Source organism: Nipponia nippon, unplaced genomic scaffold (genome assembly GCF_047370975.1).
Source record: "Nipponia nippon isolate SJK-2023a ecotype South Korea unplaced genomic scaffold, ASM4737097v1 scaffold_8, whole genome shotgun sequence".
NCBI lineage: Eukaryota > Metazoa > Chordata > Aves > Pelecaniformes > Threskiornithidae > Nipponia > Nipponia nippon.
This window is the reverse complement of record NW_028262402.1, coordinates 53,164,258-53,178,688: the sequence shown is the minus strand read 5'-3', so window position 1 is coordinate 53,178,688 and position 14,431 is coordinate 53,164,258. Positions and strand designations below refer to the sequence as shown.

General features: G+C 36.8%; 1 protein-coding gene across 6 annotated transcripts in view; it reads left to right on the top strand.

Moving 5' to 3' along the window:
* The window catches only part of LOC104017615 (uncharacterized), a 31,062-nt gene extending 16,768 nt beyond the window's left edge, over positions 1-14,294 (top strand). For all 6 annotated transcript variants that reach the window (XM_087741514.1, XM_087741513.1, XM_087741512.1 and 3 more), the window contains 4 exons: positions 1,310-1,861; positions 6,503-6,598; positions 7,086-7,221; positions 8,315-14,294. In XM_087741514.1, the coding sequence (XP_087597640.1) occupies positions 1,310-1,861; positions 6,503-6,598; positions 7,086-7,221; positions 8,315-8,467 (937 nt within the window). In that variant the 3' untranslated portion in view covers positions 8,468-14,294. The remainder of the gene's footprint in view (positions 1-1,309; positions 1,862-6,502; positions 6,599-7,085; positions 7,222-8,314) is intronic.
* The last annotated feature ends 137 nt before the right edge of the window (positions 14,295-14,431 follow it).

Below are 14,431 nucleotides of genomic sequence, written 5' to 3'. Positions count from 1 at the left end.
ATTATCTGTTGTTGTTGTCTGGAGCTTCTTGAGATATCTGCTCACTGGAAAGGGGAAGTCCAATGAAATCTCTGTGATAAATTAACTGGAAGGCACTTCTTGGGTCATTGTGAGACTCTGCTATTGCAGGGATTGCATGCTGCTTCATCTTTATGATCTTACATTCCTTCTCTGAGACTTCTAAAGAAGTATTTGCCAAAGGCTGATGGGAACCAAAGTTGTCAGGTCACAGAGCATACAACAGCCTACTATTTATTAGCAGCTGAGAAGAAGATACAGCCAAACACTTCTTCTGTTGAAGAAAGGTGGGGGCTGTGCTTAGGACCTTTCATGTGTGAAGGAGTCTGAGAATCTTTAAAAATCCTAGAATAAATAGGTACCAATACCAATGGACACAGCAACTTCTGTGTTGCTGTGTAACAAGGCCTGCTAATTAACTTCTCTTTTGTGCTTTCTCCTGTTTCTCTCTCTGAACAACTGTTCATTTTCATATGTCGTAGAGGCAGGTCTAGGAGTTGTGTGTCTCTCTGCTAGAAAGGAAAGATAAGAGTCTTGCACTTGCAAATAATCCTATACCAACAGGTAATCTTCCAGCCAAAGCTGTGATCTAATCAATTTTTGTTTGTCTTGATGACTAGAACACCAGTTGGAATTTTCCTCACTGTTCTTTTTATGAACATATATCATTTTTATGAACATCGTGGTATTACAGATGATTGAATTGTCTTTATTGAGTTTTGACCTTATGTTTGCCTTTTGAGGGAATTTGTTTGGTGAAATTTTATCCCTGTTTTTTATTTCTATGTATTAATTGTTGTTGGACTTCCAGGCAGTTGTAGGATATCTGTGAGAGAACACTGTAGTATAAAGACTTCTGTCCGTCAGCTGTCATTATTCATGTGAGGGTGATTAATCTGCAGTCCATTTTATGTGGACACACTTTTAGTAAAGAGTGGATTTACAGATCGTAGAGTTTGTCTCACTTCTGACAAAATGTAGAAAATTTGTGTATGTATAATAACTGTGAAGAGACATATTCTCTCAGAGTGTAATAACATCGCTCTGAAGATCACAGTTTGATTTGATTTTGGCCTCCCCCTCACCAACTTGGTTTCCATATTTTTCCTAGCCTATATAACCTTTCCCTCATGGTGAACAGGGGTGGAAAATTAAAATATTGATTAATTACTATTTTTCAACAGAGACATATACTTTATCTTGAGCAATTAATGTATGCTAAAGAGTTAGTTGTAGTTTTAATTGGGAAGTCCAAAGATGAATTAATAGATTTGTGTTTGGCTTTTCACAGGGACAAGAAAAGAGACAAAGAAAAGGTCAAGGAAAAGGAAAAGGCCAAAGAAAAGGAGAAAGAGAGAGACCGAGACAAGGAGAAGGAGAGAGACCGAGACCGAGACAAAGACAGGGAAAGAGAGCGAGATAAAGAGAGAAACAGGGAGAGAGATAAAGAGCGAAACAAAGATCGGGAGAGAGTCAGAGACAAAGATAGGGATAGGGACAGGGACAAGGATAAGGACAAAGACAGGGACAGGGACAAGGACAGGGAAAAGGAGAAAGATAAGGAGAAGGAAAAAGACCGGGACGAGGTAGACCAGAACAAGGAAAAAGAAGATACTGAGAAAGAAGGAGAGAAGGACAGAGAGAAGATTAAGGACAAGGAGGGAGATAAGGACAAAGGAGGGGACAAAGAGAAGGACAGAGACAAAGAAAAGGAAAAAGATGGGGATAAGGAGAAGGAACGAGAAAGAGAAAAAGAGAGAGATGATAAAAAGAAGAAAGAGAAGAGATCCAGAACACCCCCAAGAAGCTATAGCTCTTCAAGAAGATCTCGTAGCTCCAGCAGGTTTGTTTAGAATTCTTTCACACTTTTTTTGACTTGTCAGTTCAGTGAGGCACCATCCTAGTTTTTATGTATCGATATCACCATGTGTGTTACTAATTAAATTTGTATTATTTCTGTTTTGTAGATTTTCCTATAAAGTAAAATGTATTACAAAGAGCTCTGTATGATGCCTGATAGAACATAGTTTCTTGTTGGGCTGCTGGTGCTTGCCTTTCACATAACCATATAGTATAGTCCTTGAGGACAGTAAGTAAATGATTCTTGTGCCATTTCTCTGCGTTGGAGCCATCCAAAAGTTCTGATAAAGTGACGTCACACATCATCTTTGTCCTGATGAAATTTCGAATCACTGTTACATAGTTCCTTGGTTACTTACATACTGTGCAGTGTTGGTCTGTAGTACTTACTAACAGTTGGGTGATAGTACTTGCCACTCTTCAGCTGGATGGCTGAAGAGCAGGAAGCAAGCATGTCACTTGGCTGGCTAGCCATTCGAAAGGTGAATGTATCTCGGTTGGAAGATAAGGATACATTGTTTAGCTGGTTAGATGGCCAGTAAAAAGTAACATTCCTTATTGATGCTAGATTGATGCTAAACAGGAAAACATTCAAATTATTGTAGCTGTAGTTTTCGCCTCTGAAAGATGCTAAACTAGGTGGAAGTCTGGATAAATTCAGTACAGCAAAAGGAGGCTGTGAGGTTGATTATAGGCTCTGTAAGTGGACTAACTCAGCCATATTCTAAAAGACTTGCAGCTAACTTAAGTTCAGAAGCTTTGGTGGAAAAAGTCCTTTTTGAATACCTCAGGAATTAGGGAGTTCAGTACTATCACATATCAAATTCAGATACCAAATTTTATCTGTTACCTTGAGAGAACGAAATGCTGGATGAATTGGGAAAAGTTCTACCTATTATAATCATTTCACTGGACAAAAGCAAAATTTCCACAGTCCTCAAAACTCAGGAGTTCATGGTTCATACAAGGCAGAAAAGGGTGTAATTGTTTCTGAACATTCTGTTTCCGTTACAGGAAACGTCCATGTTGTTTTGGAGGTTAGTGGGCAAAATACTGTGGCTTCTTTAAGCATATGCAGCTTCTTATTTTAATGCATTTGTAACATTATTTCGCGGGTTGAAGACCTATAGAGAGTAGAGGTAGTTCTGCCAGCTTTGAGACCACATTTTCTGTCTGCAGGCCTCAGGAGCGTTGAATTAGATAAGTGTAGAAAAAAAGATTTAAGATTTTAACAATGTGTAGCTTCTATAAGAACCTTGGTGGCAGACCTAGTTCCTAATGTTAAGTAGCAAGTGTAGTTACCTGGATGTTACCAAAAATTCATACTCTGATTTGCAACTATTATGTTCTCCTTTCAGGATCTTGCTATTTAAGAACGTGGAAGGCTCAAATGCCATGTAGCTGGGCAAAGAATTCTAGTGAAAATTAGTGCATCTCTTCTAGTGGACTCACAGTACAAAACCCTACTTTGATATGAAGTTAATTTTTTTTATACAGATGTTACTAAACAAGGACAATATTCTTTTGAAGATGGAGGATGAGAGAAATACAGTTTTTTAATACAGATTTACAATTCTTCAGATATAGCGTTATCCTTAGAATATCAATGCTGGGGCCAGTACTGTTGAACATCTTTATCAGTGGCCTAGACAGTGGGACAGAGTGCACCCTCAGCTAGTTTGCAGTCAGACTCTGGGGAGAGGCTGGTACACGAGGAGTGTGGTGCCATTCAGAGAGACGTCGACAGACAGGACAAATGGGCTGGGAGGCATCTCATGGAGTTGAATAAAGAGAAAGGCCAAGTCCTGCACCCGGGCAGGAATAACTCCATTGCACCAGTACAGCATGGAGGCTGACTGGCTGGAAGGCTGGTTGGCCAAAAAGGACCTGGGGGTTCTTGCAGACAAGAAGGCCAGCAGTATGCTGAGCTGCATTAGGCAGAGTGTTGTGAGTAGGTCAAGGAAGGTGATTCTTTCCCTCTCCTCAGCACTGGTGAGGCCAAGTCTGGAATCCTGTGTCCGGTTCTGGGCTCCCCATGGCAAGATACACACAGACATACTGGAGTGAGTCCAGTGAAGGGCCATGAAACTGATAAAGGACTTGGAGCATCGTCATACAAGGAGAGACTGAGGGAGCTGGGATTATTTAGCCAGGAGAAGAGAAGGCTGAGGCAGCATCTTACCAGTGTGAAGAAGACAGAGCCAGACTTTTCAGTGGGGGCCAGTGACAGGCTAAGAGGCAGTAGACACATATTGACATATGGGAAATAAAGGTTTTTTTCTAATGTTTAAATTGTGCTTTTTCTGGGCAAACTGGAACCAGTTACCCTGAGAGATGGTGGAGTCTCCATCCGTGGAGATATTAAAAATCTGACTGGATGTGGCCCTGAGTAACCTGCTGTAGTTGACCCTGTTTTAAGGTGGGGGAGGGAGAGTTTGGACTAGGTGGTCTCCAGAGGGCACTTCCAACCTCAGTAATTCTGTTGTTCTCTGAAAAGTAAGTGTGAATAGGTTGGGCTACAGAGTTCCAGTTAGGTTGCATTTAGGGGTATCTGTTTACTTTGGTGATTGATGTTGCCTAGTTGAAATGTTTACAAACCTTTCTGGAGAAGATTATCCAACAAACTGGCGTTTCAGCTGCCTGGATTTACAATGCAGCACTGAGGTGAGACTGCTGATCCTTTACCTGATGAGTGTAAGAGTAGACGAATAGTCACCTTTTTGGAGAAGAGGTGAAGGTGGAATAGGACATACAGGACCTCCTGAGAACTAGGTGGCAACTGACCTTGCTTTACTGACAGACAGCATGCAAATACTAGAAATCAGATGGCTATTTGTGATTCCTAGCTGAAGGAATATACACAGACTAGAGGAAAAGGAGGATCTGTCTCCCTTTCCAACAGACATCTACAGGCTAGCAGGGGAGATAGGTATGGAATATTAGTTCTGTGTATGATTAAGAGACACAGGATCACCATCAAAATAGTCAGACTTGTTTTTTCTTAAGTTTTGCTTAAAAGCATTAAAAAAAACAGGTGCAGAAAAATCTTTGTATAGACAAATCTAATAGAGATGGGAACAAATACTGTCAGACACGGTTGTAGTTCTTCAACTTGAAATATGGATAGCAGAAACTGAAAATCAGATTTCATGAATACATGATTTCTAGTTTGAACAGAATTACTAAGGCACTTGATTACTCACAGATATATATGCTGGAAAACAAAATAAAGTGGGGATGTACTCAATGTAGCCCAGGTGGGAGCACTGTCAGAATAATATATCAGTTTCCAGTATCCTCATTTGAAAAAAGGTGATGATAAATGTGAAGATGTTAAAAATAAGATGCATGTTAACTAGTGAACAGCTGATCAACGATTGTGTTATTTTCCCATGATTTTGAGGCCACTTTATATTTTTGTTTACCAAAGATCAAATGAAACTTAAGAGCTTGCTGAACAAAATAGTTGCGAAATTTTGTCCTGTGCAGCTTCAGGAGGTCACAGTAGATGGTATTGTCAGAGTATCAATCCAGATAGTGATACTAGGCATATCTTAATATATCCTTTTGTAATTTATCTAACAAATGTTGATTTCTTGGCCTTTCTAAATACTGAAGATACAAATGTTCACACCTAATGGTATGAACTGCAAAAGCTGGTATGCATAAGTGTAGCTTTTGTGCCATATCTTGAAGTGCCCTCTCAATTAGTTTTTAACTTCCCTATTTTTCTTTGATGGTTCTTCCTGTCCACTTTTCCTACTCTATGAAGAGGTGATAGGAAAAAATCATCTTACTTTGACAGAGATAGGTTCTATGTTTATGCTGAATGAAGCTTTACTGGCTCAGTTTTTGCTTTATTTTAACATGTGCCTCAGTATGTTTGCAATCAGTTATTTAATGTTTTGTTCTATTCAAGATCAGACTCCATAATAGCAACTTCAGCAAATGCCATATATCTATGTTAAACAGCTGTTTTGTAAAATACGGCGAACTCTTCAGTGTTTTTACAGAATGTTAACATTCTGTTTGCTGAGCAAGGACTGCTAGAAAAACAACAGATATTAACTTATTCTGATTTGGACAACATCTTGAGCTTCATTTTGCACTGTTTGCTTCTAAACCAATAAGAATGCTAGCTCATGTATTTAGGAATTAAGCTTCAGTCAGGCTGAACTGAAATTACAGTGATCTTCAGCTTGTCATGTTACGTGTTGAAGTTCGTGTTGCTCAAGTTATGCCTTTTGTCTTAATGTGGCTCTTCATTCAATTGGATTATTTTCCTGACTGAAGAAACTCTTACTTAACACAGTATTAGTGAATTCAGTGCGTTTCCATTGTTATCAGGTATAAGTGAAAGCATGTGAGAATAAACAAAAAACTAAAATCTGAAAGGGCACAACCTTTTTTTTTCCCACTTCTAGCCTCCCCTTTGCCACCAAACTAAAACATAGGAAATTTTTTTTTTGCTTTGTACAGTTCATATATTGTTGGTGATATACAATGTTAAATTCAGGGATATTTACTTAGTTGTGTCAGATCATGTTAAGAGCTTTCTGTTTTTATCTGGTTCCTGAGTTTATTATTTTTATTCTTTCATGATCTTGAATTTTCCTTCCTGTAGAGAAAGGCGTAAAAGGAAGAGCAGAAGTCCCTCCAAGTCTCCTAAAACATCCAAAACAACAAAAAGAAAGTCTTCACGAACTCCTTCTCCAAGAAGGTCAGTTTGATGTAAACATAAAAGTTAAAGAGCAGTAAAGGAGAAAGAATTTATAATATTTTCATTTTGTTACTACCTTTGTGTCTCAGATGATTTCAGTTGGTCAGTATTATTTAGTTCTAATTTAAAACCAAACGAAACCAAAACAAAAACCTTCATGGATTTGAGCTTTGGTATGCTTTCGACTAGAGAGTTTCAAATCTGTCAGCAATGCAAGTTTGCTTCAAATCAATAAAAGCCCTTCATCAGGGCTTTGTAATTAAACAAAATAATTTGGTTTTCTCTTCGCAAATACCATGCATACTGAACACGTGCATTCCTTAGCTCTCTTCAGTCAAAAAATCCCCTTGTCTTTATGAAGGGATTTTGATTACACTTTGTTTTTTTTTGGAAAACCCGCAGATGAGAGTTTAGTTTGCACTTAAATGGTTTGAAGGTTGTTGCTGTTGGATCAAATTCTGATTTGAGTAAAAATTTTCTTAAACAGGAACAAGAAAGAAAAAAAAAGAGAAAGAGATACAAATAATGAAAGAAGAGAAAGAGAACGCTCCACCTCCAAGAAAAAAAGTAGTAAAGAAAAAGAGGGAAAGGACAAATCTGACAAAAGCACCACTACTTTGAAGGTAAGCTGTGTGACCAAGTGATAAGCAGAGTGAAGTTGTGCTAGTGGAGCCATTATTGAAATTATCTCCTTTCTTTTTCTTTCTTTTCTTCCCTTCTTTTTCTTCTGTTTTCCTTATAAAATTATTACCATTCAGGTTTAGCTTTTGCCCGTTGGAGACCTACAGTTGGTGTTAGTGGGCCAGTTTGATAAGTCTCTGTGTTTCAACTTTAGTGGACCTCTAGGAGCTTGTGTGAATAGGTTATGGAAACACTTTGTTTTGGTTTCTCTTTCCTGTTCTGTGCCATGTTAGGACTTGGCTGGCTGCCTATCTGTATGATAGGAAGCGGACTGTGCAACTAAGGAGCAGCGTTGAGGGATAGCTTGGCTGTCAAGCTGAATAAACTTTCACTCTGCAGTTCAGCCTCTCCCTCGTTGCTTTGATCCTGGTCTTGCATATTGGACTCTGCAGGAGTAAAGTTGAAGAGCTGGGGAAGAGTGGTATGGGATTTTCCCCTGCAAAACAGAAGGTGGTGTGATTAAGAAAAGAAACATCTTCAAATTGTTTAGTCTTAGAATTTGAAAAGCAGCATGCCTTTAAAGAGTAGTTTGTTATAGTCAGAATTACTCAACTGTTATAAAACAGCTGGTTTAAGTGACTCTGTCCACATGGTTAAGTAATTATCTTACCCAAAAACTCTCTTAAAATGCATCAGATGCTTGGCAAAAAATATGAAAGAAAAAATTTAGTCCTGTTTTATTTAGAAAATACGGTAAAATCTTAATTTCTGGAGCTGTTTCTCATGGGTTCCATGATGCTGCTTGTTCTGTTTTTTCTGGACATTGGTGATAAAGACAGATCACTTTATGGCAGTGATTTCTTGGATGACGGGTTGTTATGAATGCCTATTTCAGCCAATTGAAAAGAAAGCTTTTTTTTTTTTTAAAAAAAAAAAAAAGCAACCAAGGAAAAGAAGCTGACACCACTATTCTAAAAATTGCTGAGATAGGCATGTAAAAATCAAGACAATAAAAATATCAAGAGTTGGTTGGAAGTCATATCTTATAATGCTAAGAATATGATTTTCTTTGTAAAATAATTTTATCTTTGGTAGGACAAAGATCACACTAAAGAGGATCAGAATTCAGAAACTGACAAGGAAGTAGACAACAGAGATACACAAAGGACAGATGAAGTCAAACTACAACAGAATGGGAACTGTCAACCAAATGAAGAAAACCTCTCAATTAAAATCGAAGAGGTTTAAAGCAAAGAATGGACCTCTGATTCAACTAAGGAATGAAATCCAAAGCTTTTTATTTCCCAGAATGAAGAAGAAAATGTCAAAGCAATCAACCTGAACGTGTTGATAGTACTAGTAGCTCTTCCAATTCTTGTCATAGCTTTGTTGTCTTCTTGCTGTAATGCAAGAGAGCACGGACCAGTAGTTATACCATGAAAAGGCAGATGCCATCAGAACTATTCATCTCTGAAAATCCATGCATTTCCATGATGGCTGTACTTATTTCTAAAATTATTTACGTTAAGTTTTGCCATAAGCTGTTACAAATAAGTAGAAACTGAAAGGTGTAAACCTGTACTACCCCAAAAAAGCTGAAGATATGCATTGAAGGTTGTTTAAAATACTACTTGTTGGTGAATTTTGTATTGTTTTACCTTGTGGGTTAAAAAATCCACAAAAACTTCAATGTGTACTATTTGATGTGCTTGGAAATGGTGCATAAATATACACACTTTCTTTTGTTGTAAATGACAACTGTAGGGAAGGGGTTTTTAAACATAAACACATTTTTTTTCGTTTTTATGTTAAATACCCACTGACTAGTATGTTTTTCATTTGCTCACTGCTTGAGATTCTTGGGTTCTATTATTTAAAAGAATTTCTTACTAATATCCCTAAAATTATTATTTCTTTTAAAGTATTTGAACAATGCATGCTACTTTTCTGTTCCTAAAAGGAACATTGCCATGTTATAGGTAATAGGTTAGCTTAGTGGGTTATTTTGGGGTTGTTTTGTTTTGTTGTTTTCTTTTGTCCTTCCAGAAGTGAGCACATCTGTATGATATTATCAGAACTTACAGCTTTGTTTTGAGCCGTACTGCAGTGTGTCTGTTCAGCTGCAAACAGTACAGGTGCCATTATGAAAATAAATTTTTCTTATTTGTTTAAAAAATATGGGAGCACAAGCAGAAGCTTTAGTGCCTTCTTAAAATGTGGTATTTTCTAGAAATGTATATGTGCTATTACTCATTTTCAGCTAAATCTTACATGATCTCTATTGCTATTTTGCCACCACCATACTGGAGACAAGAATGCAAGTGATTTGTCAGAACAGTTGTTTGATTCACTTGTTAAAATACTAAAGCTCCATTTTTACTTTCATTTTTTATTTTTAGAAGAGATTTATAGATGAAAGCAAAGATGCAATTTGGGGACCACCACTGTAAAGAAGTAGTAGCTGAATACAAAGCATTTTCTGATCACCTGCATCAAAGACAGCCCTTTAGACATTTAATCTACATTTGGATGGCCTTAATTGTTACCTCTCCATCATCTTCTCTGATACCTGTTGGGTAATATGAAAGGAATTGTATGCAAAGAAGGGGGGATAAATAATTTGGGGGAAAAAGTTCTAGTTTACACAGGAGTTATATGGTAGAGATTCTGTTTTCATTCTTTGGGGGAGAAAGCATGTAAGAAGAGAATGACAAAGCAAATATTTTTGTCAAGGTAAAACATGGCTTGTGTTCTCTAAACTAATTTAATCGGTTACATGGGATTTCTTAAGAGTCATACCTTGAAAACTTACTTATACCTAAAATCGAGTAAATTATTTTTAATACAACTTAATACAATCAAATGACTTAATTGCCTTACCTCATAGGAAGAGTTATTTCTTTCAGTTAAAAAAAAGAACAGCACATTAGCTATTTGCTTTCAGTTTGTTTTCCTTTGCATAGTTAATTCTTCGGGGGGGGGGGGCGGGGGAAGAACGCATATTACAGGGAATGAAAAATTTGCCCAATTCCTAAGGTAATGAAACACCATTTGATTGTGAAGCTGCTTAATCACTCTTCATTTTCGATAGGATTTAATGTTCTTGCCACTGTGTACATTTAAGACTATAGAAAATGCTTTACCATGTAAAGTATAGACAGTCATTTTTGTGATGTTTAAGCCACACGCTGTTGGCTGGTAAACAGCTTATTCTGATAAATGAATGACAAATCTGTATGCTTACAGGAAGACTGTGAAGGATTGTGTCTTGCAACAACAGCTGTCTTATTTATGATGTGTAAGTAGCATAGAGCAAAGAGATTGTTTGTATACTTGTTATCTTTGGTACCATTTCACTAATAAAATTAAGTATTTTAGAGGGAAGTTTCTGCTGGTACATACTTATTAAAGGAATATTTTTAGTTGACCTGGTCTTATTCATGCAGCTTCTTTGATTTGAAATGTGGCTACCAGTGAAAACATACATGTATTATTTATAGTATCTTTGAAAATCTAAGTTTCTCCTTTGGGAGGAATTAGAATTCTTGCAGTGTGTCATGTTCCAGCTGATGCTAGTTTGAGTTCTTGGGTTTTGTTATCCTGAACTTGCATAGCTCTACTATATAGCAGTTACAGAGTATGTAAAGGATTGTGTACAGTTAGCTAAGAAACATGCCTTTGGAAATTAATAGTTAAGGATGGCAGCCTTACTAGCTAACTTACCACATGTTTAAGTCCATATGCAGCACATCGTTATATTGTATGTGAATTAATGGTTCCCTTACAAAAAGGTTTTTTTAAAAAAAAAAAAAAGGCAAAAAACCCTCAAAAGCAACCAATCACCAAACACACACATTTCCTCCCCACCTCAAGTCATATTTTCTTAGAAATGCTGTATTTTCTGGGTTTGCTTTGTAAATACTGTGCAGATCTGTGAGGTAGTTAAGTTCTGTCTGTTTCTGTTAGGTGTTTTACAGTTACCCTCTTCCTAAAAAGCCACTACTAGAGAACTATTATTCTGTAAAATGCCTGCCGTTGCAGAGGGTAGCTTATTTTTAAACCAGTAGTGTAGCACAGTCATGAAGTTCCTGCTTGCTCCAACAGGACTGTGTGCATCATTCATTAAATGTGTCCATCGTCTACTGGCAGTGCATTGCCTTCATCATTAACAAGTTTGCATGCTGAGCTGCCGTGTAAGATTGTTCGGTTTTGCACTTTAGAAACGAGATTAAATTGAGTGGAGGTTTTGAGAACAGTGTAGTTCATGATAGCTGTATTGTTTTATATGTAATTTCATGTGAGTCAGTCTTTATTTGAAAGTGTCGTGACTCATAATTGCTCAGAAAAGTAATGATATGGTGCCATTTTGCTAAGACCATGTAAAGAATATGCGTAAGCTTCCATTAGAGACCACAGTTATTTCACAACAGTGTTTCTGGATAACAGATAGGGTTTTTCTTTGGATTTTGAAAGAAGAAGGTAGCAGAAGACAGCTGCTGGTGGATGAAGCAGGATTCCAAGCTCAAAATAGGGGTGGCTGTGACTTAGATAAATTCATTGAAGTCAATAAGTTTACACAGGTGTGAGGGATGGAATTTTGTTTGCAAACACTGATAGTAGTATGGTATGTAAAGAATACTGTTTTTCATATTTCAGAATTAGAACTAAAAGGGGGAAAAAGCACTTCAGTTGGAAACTAGAAACATCTGAAGAATACCTGAGAAATCGGTGAGATGTGGGTTCTGCCTACTCATTAGTCACCCGCTAATTTTTTCGATGGTAATTTCAGATAGATACATCTGAACTAGCTTTACATTAGCTGGCTAACAGCAGCAACATACGGACAGCTTGGATTCTGAACTGAGCTGTGGCCACTTGAGTGTGTTTACTCTGCTGCGAAGAAGGTAAATTCTGTAGTCTGTAGCATGCTTTGCATTGCTCACTAGTGTTCCCTGGCCCAGTTACATCTAAGGCAATACCTGAAATTACTTTGAAACTCTGCAAATCTGTTCGTTACATGGTAGCTTCTCCGTGTTGCCCTTAGCTTGTACTGGTATTTTGTAATAGTTATTAGATTTAGGGACTTTTGTGATCTTCTTTTGGTCTAAGGAAGAGATAGGAAGTAAAGGCTGCTTTGTATGATACAAATTATTGTATACTTCATACCTGTCCTTTTTGCTGTGTTATTTTTGTCATTCACATGTATGACCAGTGCAAGCAGTAATGCCATAGTGATGTGTGTATCTTCTACTTTTAGGTCTGAAGCATCTCTGCATCAACTGTCTTTTTGTTAGTTTGTAATGAAACAAGGTTAGAGTTCATGTATTTTAATTTTGCTAGCCATTCACTTAGAGGAAAAAAAAGCCAGACAAAAATCATCTTGAATTTTGTAAATGTTAGTGTGAAAATTGCATTATAATGGTAAAACAAACAATCTTAAAGGTGTGAATTCTGAACAATGATTTACTAATTGGGGCATATTATGGGTCCTGCCTGCCACTTGGTGGTACTTTCAGTTTTATAGCAATCGATTCTTGCCTTTGGTGTTATCCCAATTTTAGAAGTGAGAATTGGACATAGTGACACAAATGGTGACATCTGTAAATGGCTAAAATAATGTAAATCAGTAGGTGCTGAGTTCAGAGAGATGTAGTTTTCTCACCAGAGACTGGAGTGTGGACAATTAAAATTTGTAGATATCATGAAGAGTTATTACCTAAAGAGAATCTAAAACTTAAGGTTGCTAATATGTAAACAGAAAAAAAGTTTTCAGCCTGTACCTTAGGTTTATTTTTATATGTTGAAAAGTGTAATTAAAATAATATTGAAAACTAAAAGCACTGTACAAAAGGGAATTTTTTTTTATGTAAGAGAAATACACTTTCAATTGTGTTTAATTTTAAACTTTTAAAAAATGTCTTTGCATGCAGTGTTTATTTTTATTTCAAATTCAAGAATGCTTCATTTGTAGGTAAGTCCTGAACATGTTAGTATGGGGGTTTCTTCCCTATTCTCTTCAATATAAAACAGTTTAATAAACTTGTCTGACAATATGTGGAGGCAGCTACTTTCCCCCTAGTTTGAGGAGACACAGCTCTAACACTTCAATTCTGTGGTGTTTAAGTAAATGCTACAGTTGAGAAGCTATCTACGAACTTCAGTTTTCGTGATGTTTTCTGAAACTGTGAACTCTTACTATCCAAGAGGGAAAAATTTTTCTTTTTTTAAATGGGCATGACAGCTTTATGGTTGTTGAACTTAATACAGGAGAACATGGACAGGAAAAATGAGGTTTTAGCTGTTTATATATTTTCTTCTGGAAAATTTCAGCTTACGCTTTTTTTTCATTCATTATATTTTTGACGTTAATCTAGTGCCAAATTTGACACAATATTAGAGATTTTTGGTGTAGAAAGTACATTCCATACTAATCTTGTTAATGAAATTATTCTTCTCCCATTGAAAAGGTTACATGTGTCTTTTTTGACCAGAAGGACTTATCAGCAATGGTAAAAGAATCATTTCATCTTCCTTTCACTCAGTCCTTGATGTCATTAATGAGGCTGCGAGTTAAGTAGCCTGCTTAGAAGAAGTTTTTGCTCTACTCAGTAAAACTTTCCCTAGTGCAAAGTGCAGCTGCAGTGACGAGTAAATCACAGGACACTTAGAAATTGCTAATGAGTGATCTGCTCTGGAAACATCAGGAGAGTAACTTGACATGCACAGTTCATGTAGTCTATCAGTAGATCCTTTCTGGTGTTTTTCCCACTGTTACAGGAGCTATGATTAATTTGTTACCCACAGAACCTATCACAGTCTGGGTTCAGATAATACTTGGGGAACCTAAGTACTACAGCAACAAAAATATTATTTCCCTTCTCTAAGTAAGTTTGATATTTCTGGTAATAAAGTAGGTCTCTAAGTTTAATAAACATATAACCGAACTTGTCCCATGTTGGTGGAGTATATTTTTGCATTAATGAAGCAACTATGAAATGGTACAAGCAAAGAAATGTCAAATGCTGTTATTATGTTGTTGTTATTTTCATAAATAAACAATGTCCCAAAGTTTTAATGGTGTCATAAACTGACTTCTGCTAAATTTGGATGAGATACAGGAAATGGCTGTGAAGCAATTCTATATTTCTCTGTCTCTCTTTTTTTTTTTTTTTTTTTTTTTAGCCTGCATCTGCACCAGAGAGTCAAGTGCTT